The sequence below is a fragment of the Colossoma macropomum genome, unplaced genomic scaffold (assembly GCF_904425465.1).
Source record: "Colossoma macropomum unplaced genomic scaffold, Colossoma_macropomum, whole genome shotgun sequence".
NCBI lineage: Eukaryota > Metazoa > Chordata > Actinopteri > Characiformes > Serrasalmidae > Colossoma > Colossoma macropomum.
Window position 1 is genome coordinate 13758850 of NW_023494802.1, and position 24259 is coordinate 13783108.

The 24259-nt window shown below is 39.6% G+C and overlaps 1 protein-coding gene across 1 annotated transcript in view; it reads left to right on the forward strand.

Annotated features, from left to right (window-relative positions):
* atp2b3b (ATPase plasma membrane Ca2+ transporting 3b) overlaps positions 1-24259 on the forward strand; it is an 87925-nt gene that overhangs the window by 21490 nt on the left and 42176 nt on the right. Inside the window, exons 3-7 of the mRNA XM_036590986.1 lie at positions 12888-13085; positions 14763-15020; positions 17296-17421; positions 19821-19946; positions 23807-23860. Of these exons, the coding sequence (XP_036446879.1) occupies positions 12888-13085; positions 14763-15020; positions 17296-17421; positions 19821-19946; positions 23807-23860 (762 nt within the window). The remainder of the gene's footprint in view (positions 1-12887; positions 13086-14762; positions 15021-17295; positions 17422-19820; positions 19947-23806; positions 23861-24259) is intronic.

Genomic DNA, 24259 nt, shown 5'->3' on the forward strand with positions numbered 1-24259 from the left:
TTTAGGTGATTAGGCGTTGATGATGTGTCGTTTACTTAAAAACAAAATTCTCTAAAATGTAGTATAAAGTTTCTATGTTACGCACATCATTCCATCAGATTCAGTAGTAGAGTAAAGCGATAAGCCACGAGAGGCCCTGTGTTACTTTGGAGTGAGGGGTGTTCTTGCCTAAAACTCCTTCACTTGTGGTAAAATCACTGTAATGCATGGCCTAAAGTAGCAATAAACAATTCTTCAACAGGAAATGTTGTTAGTTAAAAGTATGCTATTGTTATCAAGCAACCACCCAGATAGCGGGCATATATCGGTCAGCTGTCTTGATAAGGTCGGCACCCCACTGACCGTTGGCCACTGCTGGTCCACTCTCGGACCACCCAGATTATCATCTTGCATACAAGCTCTACCTCTACCTTTTAATCTTCCCAAACAGATTCGACATGCACAGAGACTTTTATTTTAGAAAATAAACTTAATAATTCATTAATAAAAATAATTAATTAATTAAATAAACTTAATAATAAGAAAAAAAATACTACTAGGTTTAAAATAAAATGATTTCATAGATTTTATGTTGTTGCTGGCTCTGTGATAGATCAAAATCACTTACTAAACCACTTTACAAAGTATAACTAAATAAGGGAAGGAAGGAAAGATAAGTGAATTGGACTGTGAGGGGAAAGTGAGTGATAATAAGTGGAACTCTGTCTAATACTCTACTTAACCACCAGTGGGCCGTCCGGAAAACGATGAGCAAAACGCAAGTGGACTGCCAGCTTTGTCTTCAGCGGGCCGACAGTGGTCCACTATCCTCTTGCTATCAGGGCATGGACTTCTGAAAGTGGACAAAGCGGTCATGTTGTATGTTGAAGTCATTTCATTAACTTTTACATTTTTCCATATAATGAAAATATCATAATGTAGCACTGTTAAATGCAAGAACCGTCATCTTAAAAGCCTTCGCTCATCAAATTAACACCACAATGATAATCCCAATATGCGCTATTCTTCAGGGCAAATTGTGTTGTGTTAGCATCAAGCTAACCATGCCTCACTTTTGCTTTCTTCATACTGGGTTTAGCATGTCAAGAAATATAGACATTTGAAACATGTAAGACATTCAAGTAACATATTTTTTACTTTTTATTTTGCAGTTTTATAGTGAATCATTCAGTAAACACTTCAATTCAAAGCCTAACACTGAATATTAATGGAAGACCAGTTTCTTAGCATCTCTTAGCATGTTTAGCCTGCTATCTTTTAGCCTAGTTTTTAAGGAAATAAGTTGTCAGGCCTTTTAAACAAAACAATGCGCTCGAGGGTCCATGTGAGCAGCATAACAGTCCATTCGCAGCACAGTGGTCTTTAGCGACTTGGTGCATTAATAAGATGGTCGTAGGCGTGTGTATATTGAGTATTTTGCAATGGCTTTAAATGCTTAGGCAATAAGATTTTAGGACCAGAACTATCCAGTTTGTAACTGAGATTTTATGGGCCCAATTGCAAGAAAACTGAATGGACACCCAGATACGAATATTACATTCAATAAATTAAAAATGACAGTGTAGTGTCTCCATATGTTGCTTTAATGTAGACTAATGGTTGAAATATATTATAAAAGGTTGTATAAATTGTCCAATTTAAGAGGCCCAATTCCTACAGGACAGTGTTGTTTCCCTGCCTGTACTGCTGGTAGTTATTCCACATAAAAGATTGCAATACACTACAAGAAGCATTGAGGGTAATATGACTTTGTTGTTGTGTTGTATTGCAAAAGAATATACAAACTTTAAATGATAGCTGTGAGAGGACAAAATGAATGGAAGCAGCAGGAGGCATTACAGTTCAATCAGTTAAAATCAAATGATAATTTAAAAGATTTGTTGATCATAGCAACAGTTGTTAGTTGCAGGCCTTCTGGAGTCTATGAAAGGTGTATGACAAGATCTTTATAGATATAAACATGACTAGGAGTTTAAATCCTTTGCTGTTAGTGGTTGCTTGTCCCATTATGTGCCCTGGTGATATATTTGATACTTTGTTCACTGCTTCACAGCCACTGGTTATAACATTATACACACATTTGGACTGATCTAATGTCTGTCCCATGAGTACAAACCCATACTTCAAAGAAATGGACTTGAAACTAGTAGATGGATAACAAGTTTAGTGGAGTGAGGAATTAAGTTCTCAGATGTTTGTGGCTTGGAGTTCTGCTGTTATCTGATGTTTGAAACTCACAATGGCAAATCCAAGCTGTGCTCCATGCCACTTTCGTCCACGGATCCATGGGGCCGTACAGCCGGACGCTTTCCCAGGATGGGGAGACTGGACAGTAGGGGTCACTCTCTTCTTTTCAGAGTGATATACTGAGCAGCTGTGCTGAAAGTGGTGTAGTCCAGTGTTTTTAAACCCAGTCCAGTGGACCCAATGCTGGGCATGTTTTTATGATTAACCATGCTCATGATGGCTTTGATAATTAGCCGATGGGCTGAATCAGGTATGTTTTTATGGTGAAAACACAAACAGCATGCAGAGCAGTTTAGTAATTTAATTCTGGAAACTACTGATTTAGAGTCTTGGCATGTAGAGACAACAGCTGACCGATGTATTAAACATGTAAGGTATATTTATGATGATGTGTTGGAGACCATCAACATCATGAACATCACTGTGATCTTAATGCATATTTTATGTGGAAATTGATAGTTGTATCTCATGACCCCTTGTTGTCTCGTGAGAACAAGTGCAATACACAGGAGATCAAGGTTCAATTCCCTATTCAGGCAGGAAATCCAAAAGCAGAGGTAGTGTTGAGTTTTTTTTATATATATATATATATATATATATATATATATATATATATATATATATGTATATATATATATGTCGTCCAGAAGGAATCAACCGACAGGAATAAAACTTGGTGGGTAGGTTTGACATCGTGAGACAGGCAAATGATTCAGGTTTCACACTCAGCCACGCATGTGACATCAGCAATGGTGGGCCTTATCGCTGTACCTGACTGACTATATAAGGTCTCCCGTTGCTCGTGCTTTCCATTCTGACTCGTGCTGTTGTGTTGGTAGCATCCTTTGCAAGCAAACTATGCCTCGGAGAAGAGTTCAAAAGCAATTCGAGCTGTTGGAAGCGTTCGAGAGGGGTCGCATCGTAGGGCTCCTGGAAGCGTAATGGTCCTATCGACGTATTGAGCGGCAAACCGGTCATGCGGATATTACCATAGCACGCTGTTGGCGGCAGTGGATAGAAGAAGGCACGCACCAGGGACGTGAAGAATCTGGGAGACCTACATGAACCATGGAGAGGGAGAACCGACGGATTGTCCGAGATGCATGGAGTGACCCAACAGCCACGATTGCAGACATTCAGCGAGCAGTGATCCCCTCCATGAGTCATCCTGTTAGTGCCAGCACCATTGGCAGACGGCTGCATGACGCAAGACTACGTGCACGCAGACCGTTAACACCACATCAGCGTCATCAAAGACTGCAATGATGTCGTGCCAGACTGTCATGGAGTCACTCAGAATGGCAGCGGGTCATCTTCAGTGATGAGTCCCACTTTTGTCTTGTGTGGAGGAACCGTGGTCAGCGCCAAGATGAACGGCCTAGTGTTATGGTGTGGGGTGCAATTTCGAACGATGCCAGTTCACCTTTGGTCTTCGTTATAGGCACTTTGACGGCCCAGCATTACGCACGCTCCGGTGCGCTGTTCCAGCAGGGCAACACTCGTCCGCATACTGCTGCCGTCTCAAGAGCTTGCCTTGAAGACACAGATACTATGCTATAGCCAGCCGCGTTGCCAGACCTATCCCTGATTGAAAGCGTGTGGGATGCTAATGGACACGCTATCAACACTCCAACCCCTACTGCAAAATATGCAGGAACTGCTTGACAGTATTCAAGCTGCATGGGATGGATTATGGCAGGACACCGTTAGGAACCTGTACAACTCCATGCAGAAACGTCTAGCGTGTTGCGTTAGCAAACATGGTGGCCCGACGCCACACTGAGAGACACTACTTCTGTATGTGTAGCTCAATAAAAAATATCCCATATCAGTTAAATTCTTAATAATTTATACTGCATGATATTGCACAATATCAACAATTTGTTAAGTCATCAGATATGTATTCAATTTAGGACCACATAAGAAAGTGGCTCTGATTTGAAAAGAACAGATTTGCATGGCTGCCACCTCTCTGATCTGAAAACATCAGATCTGTGTCACATTAAGGCAAACAATCTAATTTGTGCCACTTCAACCTGGTAATATGAACGTAGCCAGAAAGATCAGATCTGAGCAAAGAAAGTGCAATTGAGCAGCGAGGCTTTTACTGTGAACATGGACTGAATGACACTCACAAAACAAATCACAGTTCACCCAACAATAAAGAAAGCCTTGTGCATCCCTAGGCCCAATCCCATTTCTTCTTTTTACCCCTACCCCTTGTTTTCAAGTGTCACCCTAACCCCTTGGAACTGAGTTACAAGGGGTAGTGGTTTAAATCTTGCCCTATGAAATGGGACAACCCTCAAAACATTGCTTCATTAACAGGCTACTAGCGGTGCTCTGTAGGCGACCCGGCCCATCTTCAGTGATAGCAGAGGAGGGTAAAGTTCAGCAACCTCGCTGCTGGGCTTTAGTTACATTTAGGGCATCATATCCTTTCAAAGAGAGGGCCGTGTAGCCCTAACACTTCGTCTTACCCCTCTATCTCAACAAAAATTGGGACACCCTAACCCTAGATGTGAACGTGCAAAACAGAGGGCTGAGGGCTAAGTGGTAGGGGCAAGGGGTGAAATGGGATTGGGCCTTAATACACTGATAATAGAGTAACACACAGAAAACTCCAGTTTTACATGCTGATAAGTTTCACTCCAGCCAGGGTGCACATGCATATAACTCTTCTGGCAGCTGATTAAAACCGGCAGATTTCCCGAACAGATCGCCGGCAAGACGCTCAATTCAGTAGGGTTAACCATAACGCCCAGCCTGATATAGGCACTCAGTGCTACATGCACATGGAAAGAATACCTGCCAACTTTATAAATATCTTAATTTCACCTCCTGATATAATAAAACGAGGCCAATTTAAAACCTTGAAAACTTTGCTTTAAAACAACAGCAGAAGACATTAAAGCCCTCAGACTTGGCTCACCTTGCAGAAGTGAGAAGATGTCTTATTGGATGTTTTATTAGATGTCAGCAACATCCAGTGCTAACAGCAGCCCACAAATGCAGGGTGTCCTGCTAAGTGCAAGTGGAGCCATATAACTAACCCTGTTACAGTAGACGCACATGACAAAGCTGAGGGAGAAGAGAGGAGAGGAAAGGAGAGCGGGGAGGAGGTGGAAAAGTGATGGTGAGTGGGGCTGACATTGTGATGATGAGGCTCTGAAAATGGAGGTACATTAGTGCCTCTCTCTCTCTCTCTCTCTCTCTCTCTCTATCTCTCTCTCTCTCTCTCTCTGTCTCTCTCTCTCACTCTCTCTCTCTCTCTCTCTCTCTCTCTCTCTCTCTCCCCGGCAACACATTTCAGCACAGCGGAACGAGGCCAGTGCCTACTCTGTGTGTATGTATCTCTGTCTGCTGCTGTAACACTATATCCAATACATCTGAATGCATCTGCCATTCTATCAGCCTAACCCACCGCACGGATGTCCGTACTGCAGCAACACAGGAACGAAACCTATCTCACTTGGTTGGGTTGGGTTGGAGAGAAAATGAGAGAGAGAGAGAGAGAGAGAGAGAGAAAGAGAGGGAGGGAAGAGAAGGAGAGAGAAAGAAACCTAGTACAGCTTGCCGCATTGTCAAGGACATACCAAGGGGAGATGGAAGCGGGGGGAGTGAGTGAGAGAGGGTGAGAGAGGGAGAAAGAGACCGAGACAGAAGAAGGGAAGGAGGGGTGCATGAAAAGACAGAAAAGATTCATCAAAGGGACGGGGTGCTGGCGTGACTACTCAGCAGTTTTTTTTAAACCCCTACTAAAGCATTTTTCAGCCTAATGTCTACTGAGCACATCTGTGTGGTATGGTCCGTTACCACTGATAATAATTTCAACATCTTGGAAAACCACAGAAAAATGTTGCCTCAAAAATGCTTATAATAGGAGCCAATGGGCAGTTTCCTCAGCATTGGCTCCAGTTATAAGCATGGTTTGTAACATACCTTATGCTTTTGATGCAGCAGATAAATAGGTTGAAAAACACCTGCATTCCTGTTCTTTTCAGTGAGTCAGATCTATTAGCTCACCAGCTCTTCTGGCTCCCAAATGGCTCTTCATTCAGTAGCACTGTCACTTTTTCTGTTCCCAAAAGTGACTAATTTACCAATAATACCTGTCATTTAATGTTGAATAAAACCTCTTGATGAACTAATTAACAAAAAGTTGCACTATGTTTAAAAACTATTTAAGCCCTTTCTGCAAGCCTCCTAGTGGCCATTTCACATGGAAATCGACTAGCTGGATATTTTTATTGATTATAATCAAATAAAATTGTTCAGAATATGATTAAAATTATATTAATTTAATATAAGCCCTGTGATGGACTGGCGACCTGTCCAGGGTCCATCCTGCCTTCTGCCCAATCACCGCTGGGAAAGGCTCCAGCTCCCTCTGCGACCCAGAAGGATAAGCGGTTCAGAAAATGAGTCATTATTACCCTCAATCTACTGCTTCTTTGTTGTTTCAGTTTGTCTTTGGTTTTCTTCTTGCTGGTTGTCCATGTTTCCAAGTGCACCTCATTAGTTCTTCAGATTTTTGACTTCTACTTGCCTTTGTTTGTTAATGACTGGTTGATGAATTTGCCTTCATTTTGCCAGTCTGCCTAATTTTTGCCTCTCAAAATTCATTCACTGAAATTCAAGCTTTTAAAAATAAGTAATAATTATTTTATTTTTGCTTAATAGTTCATTAGAAGGAAAATAAGCCCCTTAAAATCCCAGGCTTATTACAAACAGGTTTATTATTCAGTAACTACAGGGACTTCAATGCAAACTGTCCAAGCTATTCTTAGGTTATAGAAGTGTGTAATAAAACTTTGGGCCTGCTAGTGGGCCCTGGCCATTTAAGGGGTTAAATGATAGATAATATCGCTACCTTGGCTAATTTTGGGAACAAAAAGACTAACTTTGCTACTTAATGAAGAGCCATTCAGGAACTGGGTCTTATTGATAAGCTGAGCCAAATGATCTGACTCACTAAAATGAGCCAGAATGCCCATCACTGCAAAACCCATCCTCTGAAACACATGCTCACGTGCTGTGCGTGCGCTGATATCATGGATAGTGTAGCGTGAGCAGGTTCCCCATGCTGTGTGTGTGTGTAGTCAACCACTTAATGCATCTCCTTTGTGTGTGTGTGTGTGTGTGTGTGTGTGAGCAGGCTGAGTCTAATATATTCAATCGTTTCCCGACATGCTAGGCCATACTTCCCCCTTTATCCACTTACTGTGTTTGGTGGCTTGGCCTGTCCTTATTGGTTCCTATGTAAATGTCTCTGACACACAAACACACACAGAGATTGACGTCAATAGTGCTCCATTGAACTGCGCTGTAATACTGGCTCTAGCTCTGGGTCATGCTTCTGACTGAAGCACTCCATTCCACCACTGCAGCTCGAAAGACTCTGTTCCAGACAGACTCTGCAGTGGAGCAGACCAATCAAAAATCTATTCTTACACCAGCTTCGGTTGCTCCGATGTGATGACATCATCTGTAGCCGGGCGAAAAGGTGCCCAAAGACAGGAAGTTGAAGAGCAAGCGCGGGTTTGTGCTTGATGTCTTCATTGCCATGGAAACTGCACACAGCCATGAAAGAAAGAAAGAGGGCTAGCGAGGGGAAGGCTGAGAGAGCCCTAAAGCGGGCATGTTATGGGCAGGCTTAGCTATGATGCGCAAGTAGACGATCAGCCGAGACGTGTTTGGTGTCCAGAGATTGTTTTTTGAATTTTTCCACTGAAGTCACAAGACTAACGTAGTTAACATGAAGTCATGACAGCTTATGCGGCACCAGTTAGTATAATACAAGCTATATACTGAGACCATCATTGAGTTGTTAAATAAGCTCAGATAGGCTTGATCATGTGCTTTCTGACAGTGTGAGCCTGTTCACCTGTGTTTCGTGTCTGGATTCCTTTTACACTTTACACTTTTCACAGAAGTGTGTGACCAGATGAGATCTGAATTTAGATTACACACACGTCATTTCCCTTTTACTTGTGTTTAGTCTTTTTCTTGCTACGATACGAGTTGAAGAGCTTGGCCTGGACAATGAATGAGAACGCTTTCTGTTTACACTTGTGTTAAATGTGATCAAGATCCGTCTCTGACCACGTCCGAATGTGGTTTGAGCGATCCGGTCATAATTCACTCACAAAGCATCCTGGGGGTCCTTACGCCTGGCTACCCTGATATGGCAAAGCTGACGGTCTACAGGCATTTTGCTCAGTGTTTTCCGGGCAGCCCACTGGTGGTTAAGCAGAGTAACAGACAAAATTCCACTGATCCTTACTTTTTTTCCACTCACAGTCCAGTTTACATATTGCTGCTGTCGGAGGAAAACCTCATATCTCCATTTTTGTCGTTCTTCAGTTTTTGGCATAATTTGGAAATGCCTGTTGTCCTTTACAGTGTGTGGAAATTTCTTGAAGAATGGACCAGAAGAAATGGCCCCAAATGACTTGGAAAAAAGTCTGGTTCCGTTGACTTACGTTAAAAGTAGAGTATGCTTTTTCCTTTTCCTGTAAAGTTCTCATTTTGGAGATATGAGGTTTTCTTCCAACAACACCATTATTTTTGCTTACTTCCTTTCTTTAGTTATACTTTGTAAATTAGTTTAGTAAATCATTTTAAGCTATGCAACATAGTTTTGTCCATTTTTAATTTGCTGCTATTTGTGCGGTGCTAATTTATGAGTTTAACCCTTTTTTCACAGTAAAAACAGATGTTTTCATTGCTTATTAGCATCAACATTAGCATCGTAGCTCCAAAACTAAACAATCAAGCTTCAGACACTGGACGTGTCTGGGCTGATTGACTACGTTTAGTCTAAGGGGAGAACTGTGTAAATTAGATTTTTTTCCAAACTATCGCTTTAATAATACAGTTTGGGTGAGTATTTAACCCCTCCTCTCCCTTGTTTTGCTGACTTAATGGGCCTTATTTTTCCCCTGCCAGTGCGTAGGAAATAAACAATGAATAATTTACATCCTAAATGTACTGGATGTTGTGAGTTTGGCTTATTAGGACTGCGAAATATGGAGCGCTCCACTGTTACTGTCTCCAGTCACTCATAACACTTCATGAGAGTGTTCAGTTCATTCAGTTGCCCATATTTGTTCTTATTTTGCACATTAGTTTCAATTATAACTTTTATTTGGGCTGTATTTTCTTTTTATGGCCTTATTATGGCAGTATTATTATGGGGTGTATTGCAGTGGTCAATTACATATAAACAGTAGATATAATATTAGTTAAGGGATACTGTTACCTATAGTATTTTATGTCACTGAGCACTGTTTATTATTTCCTCACTGCGTGGCTGTTGTTATGATGGTGGGAATAAGCTGGAGTGAAGAGAGCCTGGAGATATTAGAGATATTAAAGTGCCTCGTGGTGAGAATAGGAGGAAGATGAAAGAAGGAAAGACTGACACTAAAGGTGCTGGTTTGTTATATTTTTCAGGACATTTTTTGTGATTATGTGTCTGCGGCCCTAAGTCATTTCTTTATGTACTCTTATTGGTTAGTTATGAAATACTTTCATGGCTTCCAGGTTCATATTTTTCATGAGAAAAGATGCTTTAACAGCCAAAGCACATTAATATCAAGCGAGCAGATTCTAATATAGAAATGATGGACTGTATACAGCTTATCCATAATTTAAGTGTCAACATCTAGTTTATATGACTGGACAGGATGGCAAAATATGATTATATACACTTCCAGCCAAATGTTTGGTTTTCTTTCTCTTTTTTACTGTTTTCACATTTAACAATAACAATGAAGCCAGTAGTTTATATGGAATTATTCTAGTCATATTGGACTGAAATATCGGATATTACCAAATAAGGCTATTTAGACCCTACCCTCTGTCATTACAACTCAACTAATTGGCTGAAAAAGCTTTAATAAGACAGACATGCCACTAATTAACTTTTATCAAGAAACACAGTAATTAGTGTGATATAAAAATGTGGTTTCAGCTGAAGTCCTACATGAAAACTCCTTGCATTGTTTCAGATTATGTTTTGTTGTGGACAGAAATGTATATGTATGTGTAAATAATGTATTTTGCATAAAATTGTTTTTTTTTAAATCTATCAATAATCACTTTTATTTAATATTTTTATATTATTGTTTTAGTAAAAACTTTCAAGCATACATGCAGCTGGTTTGTGTGTGTGTGTTTATGTATACACCAGTTATGACCACTTCCTTGTTTCTACGCTCATTGTCCATTTTATCAGCTCCACTTACTATATAGGTGCACTTTGTAGTTCTACAGTTACAGACTGTAGTCCATCTGTTTCTCTGCATACTTTGTTACCCCCTTTTACACTGTTCTTCAGTGGTCAGGACCCCAAAGGACCACCACAGAGCAGCCATTATTTGGGTGGTGGATCATTCTCAGCACTGCAGAAACACTGACGTGGTGGTGGTGTGTTAGTGTGTGTTGTGCTGGTCTGAGTGGATCAGACACAGCAGTACTGCTGGAGTTTTTAAACACTGTGTCCACTCACTGTCCACTCTATTAGACACTTCTACCTTGTTAGTCCACCTTGTAGATGTAAAGTCAGAGATGATAGCTCATCTGCTGCTGCACAGTTTGTGTTGGTCATCCTCTAGTCCTTCATCAGTGGTCACAGGATGCTGTTGGCTGGATACTTTTGGTTGGTGGATTATTCTCAGTCCAGCAGTGATACTGAGGTACACATCACATCATAGCTAGGCCTGCCCATAACATGCCCGCTTTAGGGCTCTCTCAGCCTTCCTTCTCAGATTCCTCTGACCAATCACAAGGCTGACGTCTCTGTCCCTGTTAATTCGTCCATACAGCTACACCGTTCTTTCATTCACACGTTGCTTCGTCCGTCCGTTTGTTCATCTGTCCGCCTGCACGTCTGTTCGTCACATAAATCACATAAAAGGAGGATAATGATTTTAGTCCTGTATGAGTGGTGGCGTAGGCTAGGAGTGTTGGACTGACCGCTGTCAACCAAGCTGCTCATTAGCCAAACCCACACAGTTCTCAAAGAGGTCTGACCAGAATTTTAAGCTATATTTTTCATGTTTATATCTTATATTTTTCCTTCAAGCTTCCCTAGATGTTTAATATAACACTCAAGTTTACTATCATACAAATATTTTTTATATTTTATTATTTGGGACTTGAAGTTGCTGTAATATATAAATATAGTAACATTATTGCATAATTAATTACAGAGTGGTACAATGAATTACATTTACATTTGATTTACGTTCTATATTAGCATGTTCATGTTTGCACTTCTCATTTTTTCTGTCAAATTTGTTGGTAACACTTTACTTGAAGGGTGTCTACATAATACATTTATAGCATCTTACATAAACGCTTCATAAAATGTTCATGAATGTTTAAACCAACATTTATAAAGTATACGTTTTACATGATATTAATATGGACTACTATGTCATTTTACTGAGATACATTTTTTAAAAATAAAAGTCCTCATTTTTTATTTTTAAAAAACTACATTATTTTTGGTATTTTTAGTATTCATTTCTAGACAGCCAAAATACAAATGACCTTGCTATACCCCTTTGGTCATTGAGTGCTTTGACACATTTCACCTATACTTTCAACTTCTTTTTAATTTTTTATTTTTTTTTTCCTAAGCATTTGTTACATAAGGACAGTAAATTACTCATAAATATGCTCGGAACAATCAATCGAATTTTACAGGATGCAAAACTCATCAATTTCCTTTAGATGCTGGGCAGCCACATAAATGTAAGTAGACTACTTTGCATTAACTTCCATCAATTTTGAGGTAAAGGCAAAACAGAATTTATAAATCCGTGGAATAACAGTGCAGCATTTAGCCTAAAAGAGTGTCAATTAATTGGAATAGCCAAGAAACAATTATACATGTGCCTTCTTTTATATCATACTTGAAGAAGAACATCACTAAAAATAAAATAAGCATTAAAAATGACCAAAAAAAGGGGTAAAGCAAGGTATTTTTTTATTTTGGCTGTGAAGAAATTAGGTATTTTACTAAAAATAACACACTTTTTCAAAATAAAAATGAGGACTCTTATTTTAAAGAATATCTCTCAGTAAAATGACACAGTAGTCCATATTAATGTCATGTAAAACACGTATGCTTTATGAACGTTGATTTATGTTCTGAAGTGTTTATCTAAGATGTTGTGAATGTGTGATGTAGACACCCTTCCCGATTTGTTTTTCAGTACAACTGAACACAACAATAACTTTTCAAATAAGTTCAAATACTTAATAATTCTCTTCTGCTTACAAACACAGACATGATATTGATTCACTGTGTAAAATCTACATTACAACCACAAGCAATAAATAATACATTTTGCATAAAATTGCCTTTGTTAATCCATCAGTAACTGGGAACTGTAAAGGTTAAAGCTTTTAATGCTCCTTTCCATTTTCAGCTAGTATTCATGCATTTCTCCGAGACCTGAATAGTGATGTGAAAGGTTTGGTTTAGGAGCAGCAGGTGACCTCAGCCTCTCCAGAAAGTACCTCAGTCAGATCTTTTAGAAGTCTCTTTTAAAACGTCTGAGTGTACACGTGCTTTAGTGCTGAGTAAACGCATCATGTTTTTTTCACTTTCCTTTCTGTTTCAGGTTTGTCTGGCAACCCGGCGGACCTGGAGAGGCGGGCGCAGGCGTTCGGACGCAATTTCATTCCCCCCAAGAAGCCCAAGACGTTCCTGCAGCTGGTGTGGGAGGCGCTGCAGGACGTCACCCTCATCATCCTGGAGATAGCAGCCATCATCTCCCTCGGCCTGTCCTTCTACCAGCCCCCGGGGGAGGAGAGCGACGGTGAGAGAGAGCGGGGGGGGGTGAGGATGGACAGAGAACTGTGAGAGAGAGAAAGAGTGAGGTTCAGAGGGGTGGTGTTAGTAAATGGAGGGAGAGAAGGAAGGAAGGAGAGAGAGACGGAGGAAGGGCTGGAGAGTGGGAGAGAAGAAAGAGGGAGCCGGATGGAGGGAGCGTGGGAGGATTTTGAAAAAGGTGAGAGGGAGGGTGAGAAGTGAGAGCGAGGGAGGAGGAATGATCAGAGCGAATGCAGAAAAGAGGGAGGAAGGAGGGAAGAAAATGGCAAGACAAGACTTGAGGAGAGTTTAGAGGAGGTCACACGTGAGTGGCAGGAGTTTGACTGTCACCTCCCGCAGTCTGTACTTTGTACAACTAAAAAAACTCCTGAAATGTGTCGCTGTAACCTGATTACATGGAGTTACGCTGCTCCTTCTTCCTTTCACCTTTTTGAAAATCCCAAAGTAATCATGTTTGACATTAAAGTACTAACGCATTACGTAATCGCCCCATCTCAGTAATTTGAGATAATCGCAATTGTTTAAGCTGACTGCAGTTATTTTCTGCAGTCACTTTCCTCATTGTATCACATGAGGAATATGAAATGGATGCGTTTTTATCAGTTTGGCTGGGACAAAATAAAAGAAAGCAGGGAACACGTTCACTGAGATAGGAAGTTATGGGTCTTACAGAAACAACATAAGTTCTTAACCAGGTGCTATAACACACATTCACGACACGTTAAAGGAAAAATATGTTTTTTTGTTTGTTTGCTAGACAGCTAACGCTAACTTTTGCATGTATACTTGCAGAACAAGTGTTTTTTGCTCACATTTTTAATCTCAAGAAAACACATGTAAGCTTTGGTTGATGCATAATTCTAACTAACTGTAGAAACTTGTGATTATGCTTGTGGGCACTACAGTGTTAATCAATTACCATTTATATATTTATAAATACAGTGTATATCATTTATCATTTATCATGTACAGTACACCGTTTCATGTAAGTATGACCTTGAGTTGGCTGCAAAGTAAATAAAGATAGCTAATCAGCTGATTTAGTTGCTTTAGCTACATAAAATGAACAAAAAGACAAATAATTAATAGCAGTTATTTATATGATATTTAATGGTCAGTCCTAGCCAATGCCAGTATCATATATTTTGCATGCACATATCTGCTTATGCTGATCCCGATACATGAAAATGTATAGAATGTAGAATCTGGGACTAGATCTGCCCTGATGAGCATTACAGATAAATATAACTGTCTGTACAGCAACTAATGCAGTGAAATGAATAAAATTTTGACATTTTTGTACAAATAACCCACATAACGTCACCCAAACACGGTGTACAATATATAACAACCTCCATCTAATATTGGATTGAAATATCAGTCAAATCTAAAAATCTCTTCAATCCTGATGATCTTTTTTAAGCAATTCTTTATCGATACTGATATGAAACCGATGTCACCGTGCATTCCTAGTTTTGAACCCTAGCCTCTAGATGAGGATTTTCCTATATACTGCCATCAAAAGTTTGGGGATAAGTGGTAATCATTTTAATAAATAATCATTTTAATAAATAATCATGTTCTCCTCTTTCTTAAATATGCTGACATTGTAAAGAGAAATCTGTTTAAATCTTGCAGTTTTCTTTAACGCCTCTCTCTGCAGCATGTGGGAACGTGTCGGGCGGTGCGGAGGACGAGGGCGAGGCGGAGGCCGGCTGGATCGAGGGTGCGGCCATCCTGCTGTCGGTCATCTGCGTGGTGCTGGTAACGGCCTTCAATGACTGGAGTAAGGAGAAGCAGTTCCGCGGGCTGCAGAGCCGCATCGAGCTGGAGCAGCGTTTCGCAGTGGTGCGCAATGGCAACGTCATCCAGATCCCTGTGGCTGAGATGGTGGTGGGAGACATGGCCCAGATCAAATACGGTCAGTCCCTGCCACGGTTGAACCTGTTCAGAGAGAGAAAGAGAGAGAGGAAGAGGGAGCGAGAGAGAGAGCACTTTGTGAAGCTCTAGATGAAACAGCCTCACCCCGGCTAAGCTGGTTCAAGTTCAAGAGACTTTATTATCATTTCAGCTTTTTACAAATACACAGTGAAACGAAACAACATTCCTCCAGGACCATGAATATACACAGTGCAATAAATATGAAAGACTTACAATAAATACAAAACAGTGCACAGACAGTAAATGGTACTGAGAATACGTAGAGCTGTGCAAAGCAGGATGTAACATACTATGACATATTAGCAGATAATCTAGCGTATATGAACGTAGCAATCACTGAGGTAGCAACCAGAACAACAGTAACGGAATACAGTATTTAGTTGACCAGATACACCGATCAGGCATAACATTATGACCACCTCCTTGTTTCGACGCTCATTGGCCATTTTATCAGCTCCCCTTACTATATAGGTGCACTTTGTAGTTCTACAATTACAGACTGTAGTCCATCTGTTTCTCTGCATACTTTGTTAGCCCCCTTTTACCCTGTTCTTCAGTGGTCAGGACCCCTATGGACCCCTATGGACCCTCACAGAGCATTTGGGTAGTGGATCATTCTCAGCACTGCAGTAACACTGATGTGGTGGTGGTGTGTTAGTGTGTGTTGTGCTGGTCTGAGTGGATCAGACACAGCAGTGCTGCTGGAGTTTTCAAACACCTCACTGTCACTGCTGGACTGAGAATAGTCCACCATAATGTTGTGCCTGATCGGTGTATATAAATTATATTAAGTACTGGTGACCAGTTGAGCTGAATGTGGTCAGTAAGGATGTCCCAGTCGAGTGTTTTCATCAGCCAATATTGAGTCTATTCAGATTTTTTTTTTTTAATTTTTGAATTTTATACAGCACATTATAAGTACATTAAGGTTAATAAAACCAATCTTATTTATGTAAAATATGCTCGGCTAGGTCTGGGTATCATCCAAACATTATTAATACTGATACAAATACTGATACCTTGACTTTGAGCCCGAAGCACAAACAATTCCTTCTTTACGTTACAAACTGAAAGTGGCTGAAACCAGAATGAGGTGTAAGGTACTGGAGGTGGGTATATTTATGGACAGGTTGCAGGCTAATCAAGTTACAGACAGCCAATCACTAGCCTAGATTTTGGAACAAGCATGTTTATCCATGTTTATTGGCTCAGTGATGCTGATAAGAATGACTGCCTATGTATTGGAAATTTTTTGAGTAGTCAAACTAATTGTGATATTTGAGTGACTCCAAGGCTTAATGAATGACTTTTTAGGCTTTTTAGGTGATAGTACTGCTGTTCAGAAAGGTTTAGCAGCAGGCAGAGGTATACGTTTACAAACATGTCTTAGTACTCAAAAATAGCAGAGCGAATTGGATAGGTTTTCATGTCAGATGAGTAACTAAACAGAGGTTTCATCTGTTAACTAACAGAGCTAACTGGTGCAATGTTGGATGTGCCTACGTTTGGCTAGTTACGTTAAAATACTTCAGTAAAATCACTTTATCTTTAGTGTTGTAGCTTGTTCAGTAATGTGTGCATGTTATGTTTTTAACAATTGCTCTGAAATTGTTCTGGAAGTGTCTAACGCTGACGGCTGAGAAAGCAGGACGTAGCTTAGGTTTAGAGCGAATTGTTAGTGAAAATTCTCCTATGTACGGCGTGGCTGTGGCCAAATACAGCTATTTAATAAAGCACAATGACTTGTGCATAGCAGTGTCCTCTTAAATAGTGGTGAATGCTACAGTATGTAGTGTCAGACTAATATGTTAATGTAATTTGTTCATATTTTTGACCATTTTTTGGTATGTGAATTAGCCTAGCTTTCTCCTTTTTCTCAGCTTTAAACACACTGTTAGTGCCAACTGCGCAATAGCTGCACGCTCACTTTTTCACATGCGACTGGTTTAAACACTGGCATTGCTAATATTACAATTGGCTGTTGAGCTGTTTTCATTTTCTACTGTGATATAGTTCCACACTGCAGACTTCAAACTGCTTGTGAACTTTTGAAAATGTGCTGCCACAAATTGTGTATAATGTCCATTTATGGCACCTCTATGATAGTGTTATAAAAGGAATATAATATCCTTATGAAAGGACTGGAATTGGATAAGGCTTAATATAACTGATACTGATCTTTCGGATTAGATTGGGGTGTCCCCAGTGGTCTCAGTGGACCTTAGATAAATGCGTCTCCTCTTGTGTGCGTCCAGGTGACCTCCTGCCCGCTGATGGCATCCTAATTCAGGGAAATGACTTGAAGATCGACGAGAGCTCCCTGACCGGAGAGTCGGACCACGTGCGCAAGTCAGTGGAAAAGGACCCTATGCTTCTCTCTGGTAAGTTGTGTTTATGTGTGCATGTGTTTGTTTGTGTTTACCTCGTTGACAGCGTATGTCAGTATGACTGAGAGGCTGCTATGGAATCCAGATGTTGCTAATTGGATCAGTGCGTCTCTGGTTCCTGCTGTGTTCTGCAGCGCGTGGCCTCCCTCTCCAGCCTGCTGCTATTCTTAGGGCCCACCACGGCTAACTCCATTCGTTTTATTAGGCTTTCCTGCCATACGGGAGGCATTATTGAATAATAACCTAATGATATTTGCCTAAAGAAGATGTATGGAGAGGCTGGTTGGGTAAGCACCGTGCCCGCAGGGATGGGGCAGTAACTCTGGGCTGGTCACCATTATGTCACCAACATGGTCTGGATAAATTTAACTATTTTTGCTGTTTGAATATGAGATGGTCTAAATGTTTCCTGTCATTACTGACCAAAGTAGCAGTTTTATGTATTATCATGGTGTTATTAGAATGCTCAAAAATAATTTCACTACAAGTATTATATCGAGTTTTTTACTGAACCTCTCATAATTATTTATAATACAAAAAAATGAACTGCCGTTGAAATAAATACGCAATTTTTAAATACGCAAGTTTTGCAGGAAGACTGTAGCATTTGTTCCATCCTAACTTCTTAAAAAGACAGTAGTAACCCTACATGGTTGTCTGAATTAGTAAAATGTGAAAAGTTGTGATTATCATTGGGTTGTATTGTAGTTTATACATAAAATATTTAACCATCTCATTCCTAATTTAAATATCTGTATATCGCTGCTCTCGGAACAAAACCTCATATCTCCAAAATGGTAACTTTACAGGAGAAGGAAAAAACATACTTTACTTTTAATGTAAGTCAGTGGAACCAGAATTTCTTTTGGTCCATTCATCATGAAAGTTACACACAATGTAAAGGCCAGCAGGTATTTTCAAACTATGTCAAAAACTGAAAAATGACAAAAATGGAGATATGACAGCAGCGATATATTAAAAATAGATAGTAAAAGAAAAAACAGCAAGAAAATTTTTTTCTAGCATAAATAAACATGAAAACACAAAATGTTTAGTCTAACATGAAATGATTCATTCCTGTTTCATCTTTGTGTTTGTGTGTCTATTGTGTGTGTGATTTAATTTGGTACCAGTTAACTTACAGAATGATAACTCAGGAATTGCCCACAGTGTAAACTTGTCATCTTGTAATTTGTCATCTTTTTGTTTAAAATACGTCCATTGATAGTTTTGCTTAGAAGTTCTATGCAGAGGTGAAAGTTTGACCATATTTTTGTATTGTGACAACAGCGCAGTGTCCTTCATGTTTCATTATAAACCGAGCATAATTAGTCTTGTTCAGTTGAGTTTAGTTCAGTGCAAAAACGAATGAATAAAAATCATTGTAATCGTAGTTTTGGATAGTATTTTGAAGATTCTCCGCAAGAGGCACTTCACTGGACTCCACTACACTCCAGTAGACTTTGGTGTTTCATAAGAGTGATGCTTCGCATTATTGACACTGTGTCCTTGTTTAAATGTGGCACTACTGGAGCCTTTTTTTTCCAACTTATCAAAACCATATTGCCCACTCCTTGTTCTTTGATGACCTTTTAAAAATTGTGATAATATGCAATTAATTTCATTTTATATTCCTAACTACAGATAGCTTATTCGATTACTCAATTAAGAAGACAAAAAGCTGCTGTCGGAACAAAACCTCTCCATTTTTGTCATTTTCCAGTTTTTGACATAATTTGAAAACGCCTGTTGGTCTTTACATTGTATCACAATTTCAAGATGAATGGACCAAAAGAAACAGCCTAAATTTACGTGGAAAAAAGTCTGGTTCCATTGACTTACATTAAAAGTAAAGTATGCTTTTTCCTTCTCCTGTAAAGTTACCATTTTTGTTCTGACGACAGCGAAGTGCTAACATATCAGTACACTTTCTAAAAAACACGTCCTAAACTGTCGCTGGGGTGGTACCCCTCATATCAAAGGGATGGTGCTCACAAAGGCCTTCCGTACCTTTAGTTAGGGAACATAATTGTACCGTATTTCATTGCAGTTATATTGTGGTGCACAACGTGTGTGTTATCAAATATCGTCCATCATATTTTTTTTAAGCAATTATCTGCTAATAGTGATATAATAATATTGTGCCTCGCTATAAAAAGGCTTGATAGAAATGGCAAGTAATATATATTTCAAATATTACATTTGCCTAACAGTTTGCACATTTGTTTGAGGTGGATAAACTTTTTTGCCGTTAAAAAGAAATGTGAGGAATTACAATGGAAACATATAACAAGATCCCCCAGTTTTGTGCGAGGCAGAGAGAGTTTGTGTGTCTATTCATGGAGGAACAGGTGTTTTTTTCCATCTATTTAAGTTCTCTCTCTCACTCTCAGGCACCCATGTGATGGAGGGATCGGGGAGGATGTTGGTGACGGCTGTTGGAGTGAATTCTCAGTCTGGCATCATCTTCACTCTTCTGGGGGCTGGAGAGGGAGAGGAGGAGAAGAAAGAGAAGAAAGGTAGGTGTGAGGAATGAGAGCAATCACACACACACACACACACACACACACTCACACACACACACACACACACACACATACCACACAGTGAAAACTAGAGAGGTGAGAAGCAGAAGAAAATGAGTAACAGAAATGTTGAAGTTTTATTCACAAATTCTCACCCTATCAACTCACATACACTTATAGCTTTGAAGGGAAGAGAGAGAGAGAGAGAGAAAGAGAAAGGGTTCAATCAAAAGGACGTGCAGGAGTGCACAAGCCCATTCAAAGGCTTTATGGCCATCAGCAGCAGAAGTGGAGAGCAGCTGGTTCTGGCTTATATAGAGTACATAGGGCTCCTTTAGATGAATGAAAGAGTGGTGTGGTCAGTGCCTGGAGGAATGTTTATGAATGGGATGGAAAGAGAGTACAGTATGACAGCATAGGCATGTCTCATCCACCCGGACTGCTGGTGAACTGAAGTCCTTGGTTCATTAGTCTCAGTGTTAAGACTCAAAAGGACATAGTGTTTAATGGCATCCATCAAAACTGAGCACAGAGAATTTTACCTAACGTTTGAAAACTAATAAAGGACGAGGTGGTAAAAGACGCTTCCACTTCATTTGCTATAGCCAGCATAAGAGTCAGAGATGAAGGGTGTAATGGTGGACCGATGTCAATATTTGATATTTTTCATGTTTATCTGCCCATCCATATTGATATCTACCAATACCGATACAGAAGCATGAAATGTAGAAATTAGGATTACGTCTTCCTGGATTGGCATCACTGAGAATTATAACATTAATTTCTGTGGGGTTACAAATACAAAGAAATAAATAAAATGCAGATGTTCTGGCCCCAGTTGCCAAGTGTCACCTAAACCCTCTACTCCTTCAGAGTGCAGTGAATACTGATGCCGGTACGTTAGTATTCATAAATATGTAGAAATTAGGATGACACATGTCTGGATTGGCAATACAGAAAAATATAACATTTATTTCTGTAGGTTTTACAAATAAAATGAGATGAATAAAATGTAGATATTTTATTTATTACTCAGCATCTGCTCTAAAATACATCATTAAATGTTGTTTAAAATATTTGTTAAATCTAAACATCTGTCCGATATGATATCACCATGCATTCCTATAAAAAAGTAGTTAAATATTTGTACGTTCGCTTGAAGTGGACAGTTATTAAAATAATCACAATTATTTTGATTATTTTAACTGATAAACTGAGATCACAATTATTTACCAGGCATTTACTGAACTTAAAAAAATAAAATATAATTCAACAGAAAAATAAATGTAAAAAAACTAAAAAAAGTATATATATAAGTGTGTGTGTGTGTACATTTCAATAAATAATATACAAATAATAAAATTTAAAAAAAGATCAACTGTATTGTAGGACACTTCCACAACCTACTGAAAACTACTGAACATATATAAAAATAATAAAAAAAAAAATTGACTAAAATGAATTAGATGTGTTTGGGCTTTTAGGGAGGGGTGTAAACCCCAGTGCTGTAATGTAAAGGGTTGCGTGGAATTTGTAACACAAGACAAATCGAGAGCATCATTGCAAAATGGAATGTGGCACAATAATCGTTTTATTCCGATTATCTTTTTTCATAATTGTTTGAAACCACAATCACAACTGATTAATCCCCCAGCCTGATTTAACTTATCAAAGAAAGAAATATAATGATAATATAAAGTGCCTGCACTGGTAAATGGACATTAATATAACCAAAAAACAAAAACTAATAGTCCATGTAAAGTTACTAGACATTAGAACTGGGCGATATGGCCAAAAATGTTATCATGATAAACCATTTAATATCATTCGATATTAAAAAATTATCACAATAAATGTCAAATTGTTATTTCTTTCAAGTTTAAAGGTTAATTGTCGTTTTAAACTATCCATTATGGTCAGAACATGACAAACACTCACCAAACAGTGGACGATTTCACAGATCTGTCATAGGAGAGTGGGAGAAAGTTAGCTGTTTTTACCAGCTGGCACAGCATGGCTGCGATTTTTATATTCATATAATAATATTCATCATTTAAAAAGAAAACAGATAAAAGCTTTAACTCCAGTGTGATTTTCTCACACTAGACAAGCAACGTCTTCCTTTTAGGTCCGTTTAAACTGAGATCGGTGCTTTTTTGTCTTGTTTGATCTACAGTACCATCAATTTGCCGTGTTGTGCGAGTGACAGAGCGCTGCTTGAAGTTAGCCAGCTGCTAAAAACAGCTAGCCTGGGAAGCTAGTGTTCTCCCACTCTCCAGTGATGCACAGAATCCTCAGTTTACTCTCGTTTAAATCAGTGCAGTGATCCTTCACTTTTGTTGCTTGGGAATGCACTAATACTAAAATATGAAGACTGTTCGAGCGCTGTGACTGCGCTGTAGTTGTGTGGATTGTGATTTAACGCTGCTTAAGCTTGCTAGGATGACAGAAAGAAGTCAGTTCGCTATAGGACAGTACAGTTACACCACTGATCTCGTCACTCACACTTGTTTACAGGAGAACAGATCGCTGATTGCTCTCTAATCATGTCGAAAAACTCTGAAGTGCGCCCTCTTGTGGTGACAGCAGAGTAGTGTCACTTTCCTTGCAGTAGAAAACGCCACCAGGGCTGTCGCTAGAATGCAGAAGTGTGAGAATGGTATATTACAGCAGTCACTCATAGACGGGCCGCGGTCCGAGTCCGGACCCAGACGCTGTCCTATGCAGACCTGAACCTATAACAGATAAACTATGGATGATTATTTAATTTCGACAGGGTGGTCCTGTTATAATCGTAACATTTCTAGTCATTACGGTTCCGGTTTAGCGGCCCGGGAAACTCACAGACCAATCGCATGCATCGTATATCACACAAGACACTACTCAGCCAATCAGATCTGTGCATTACGATGAGCACTGAGACTCGAATGAGTGACGCACATACCAGGGAGGGAAGAGGTGAGAAACAGCAGTCGAAGAAGAAACTGAGTCAGATTATTTCACATGACGTGCTCTAAAAAGAGAAAACTGACAATAAATATTGTTGAAATATTACCAAATTGTATTTTATTTCATTTAACATTCAGTTGCTGACTGTATAAGATGTTGATATACCTACTAAGCTACTTCAGTTTACAGTATATGGCACTGAATCATGATGCAAGTTAGACATTATGATGTTCCGGACCTTTGCTTAAGGAAATTTTCTCTAACTGGACCTTATTAAATTTTAATTAAAGACCCCTGGTCTATTATATCAAACATTTATCAAACATTTCTTATATTTCTATCGAAGAAAGTTATATCGCAATAATCATTGTTATCATTTTATCGCCCGGCCCTACCTGACATTAAAGTTTTCTTTCTAAAACTTCCATATTTCTCAGACGTATTTTTACAGACATGTTGTGGAGAGTTTTATTCTCTTGTCCAGAGCTGATGGAAGCCTCATTTGCATCATTTCAATTATTCGCTAGAATTTAATTCAACAGCTGGATGAAACCTGGCTAATGTTCTGCTGCTGTCCCACTGAATCACTCTCTCTCTCTCTCTCTCTCTCAGCTACTGTGTTATCTAGACAGACTGATAACTGACTCACAGTAACATCTTCCCTCATAATTTAAATACATCTTCAAAACTTCTCTCCAAATAACCACATATCCACTTTACTTTAAGCATGATCTACATTACTTAATAACCTACATACGTATTTCCCCACTCCCTGATGTGTTGTCACATGACGGGCAGTGTTATGATTACTGTTCTTTGTTTCTCACCTCCACCCGATCCTAAAACCTCCCACAATCCCTCCTCCACACCCACATGACCCCGCCCCCCTCACGCTCCCCAATCAGAAGACAGTAGTTACTCACTCACTACTGAGGCCAAACAGAGCAGCATCACCAATGGTACGTATCACTACAGACAGACGAGCTTTCTAATCAATGTACACGACATAAACAGCTGCATGTAGCGCAGATAAGACTGATCAGACTGAACGTAAGAGAGATTAGACACACCTGTGACATCACATCACTTACACACACACACTGAGTCCTCACACACACCTTAGTGTTAGTTTATGTTTGAGTGTTTATGTTCATGTATGTGCAGTGTGTGTGTGTGTGTGTGTGTGTGTGTGTGTATGTGCAGTGTGTGTGTGTGTGTGTGTCTGTTTCCATAGTTCTGTGCTCTCTCGTTTCCCTCACTCAACAGCACTGTGTGCTCTGTCTCTCATTCTGTCTCTGTCTGTCGCTTTCTATTCCCCTGTTACTCTCTCTCTCTCTCTCTCTCTCTGTCTCTCTCTT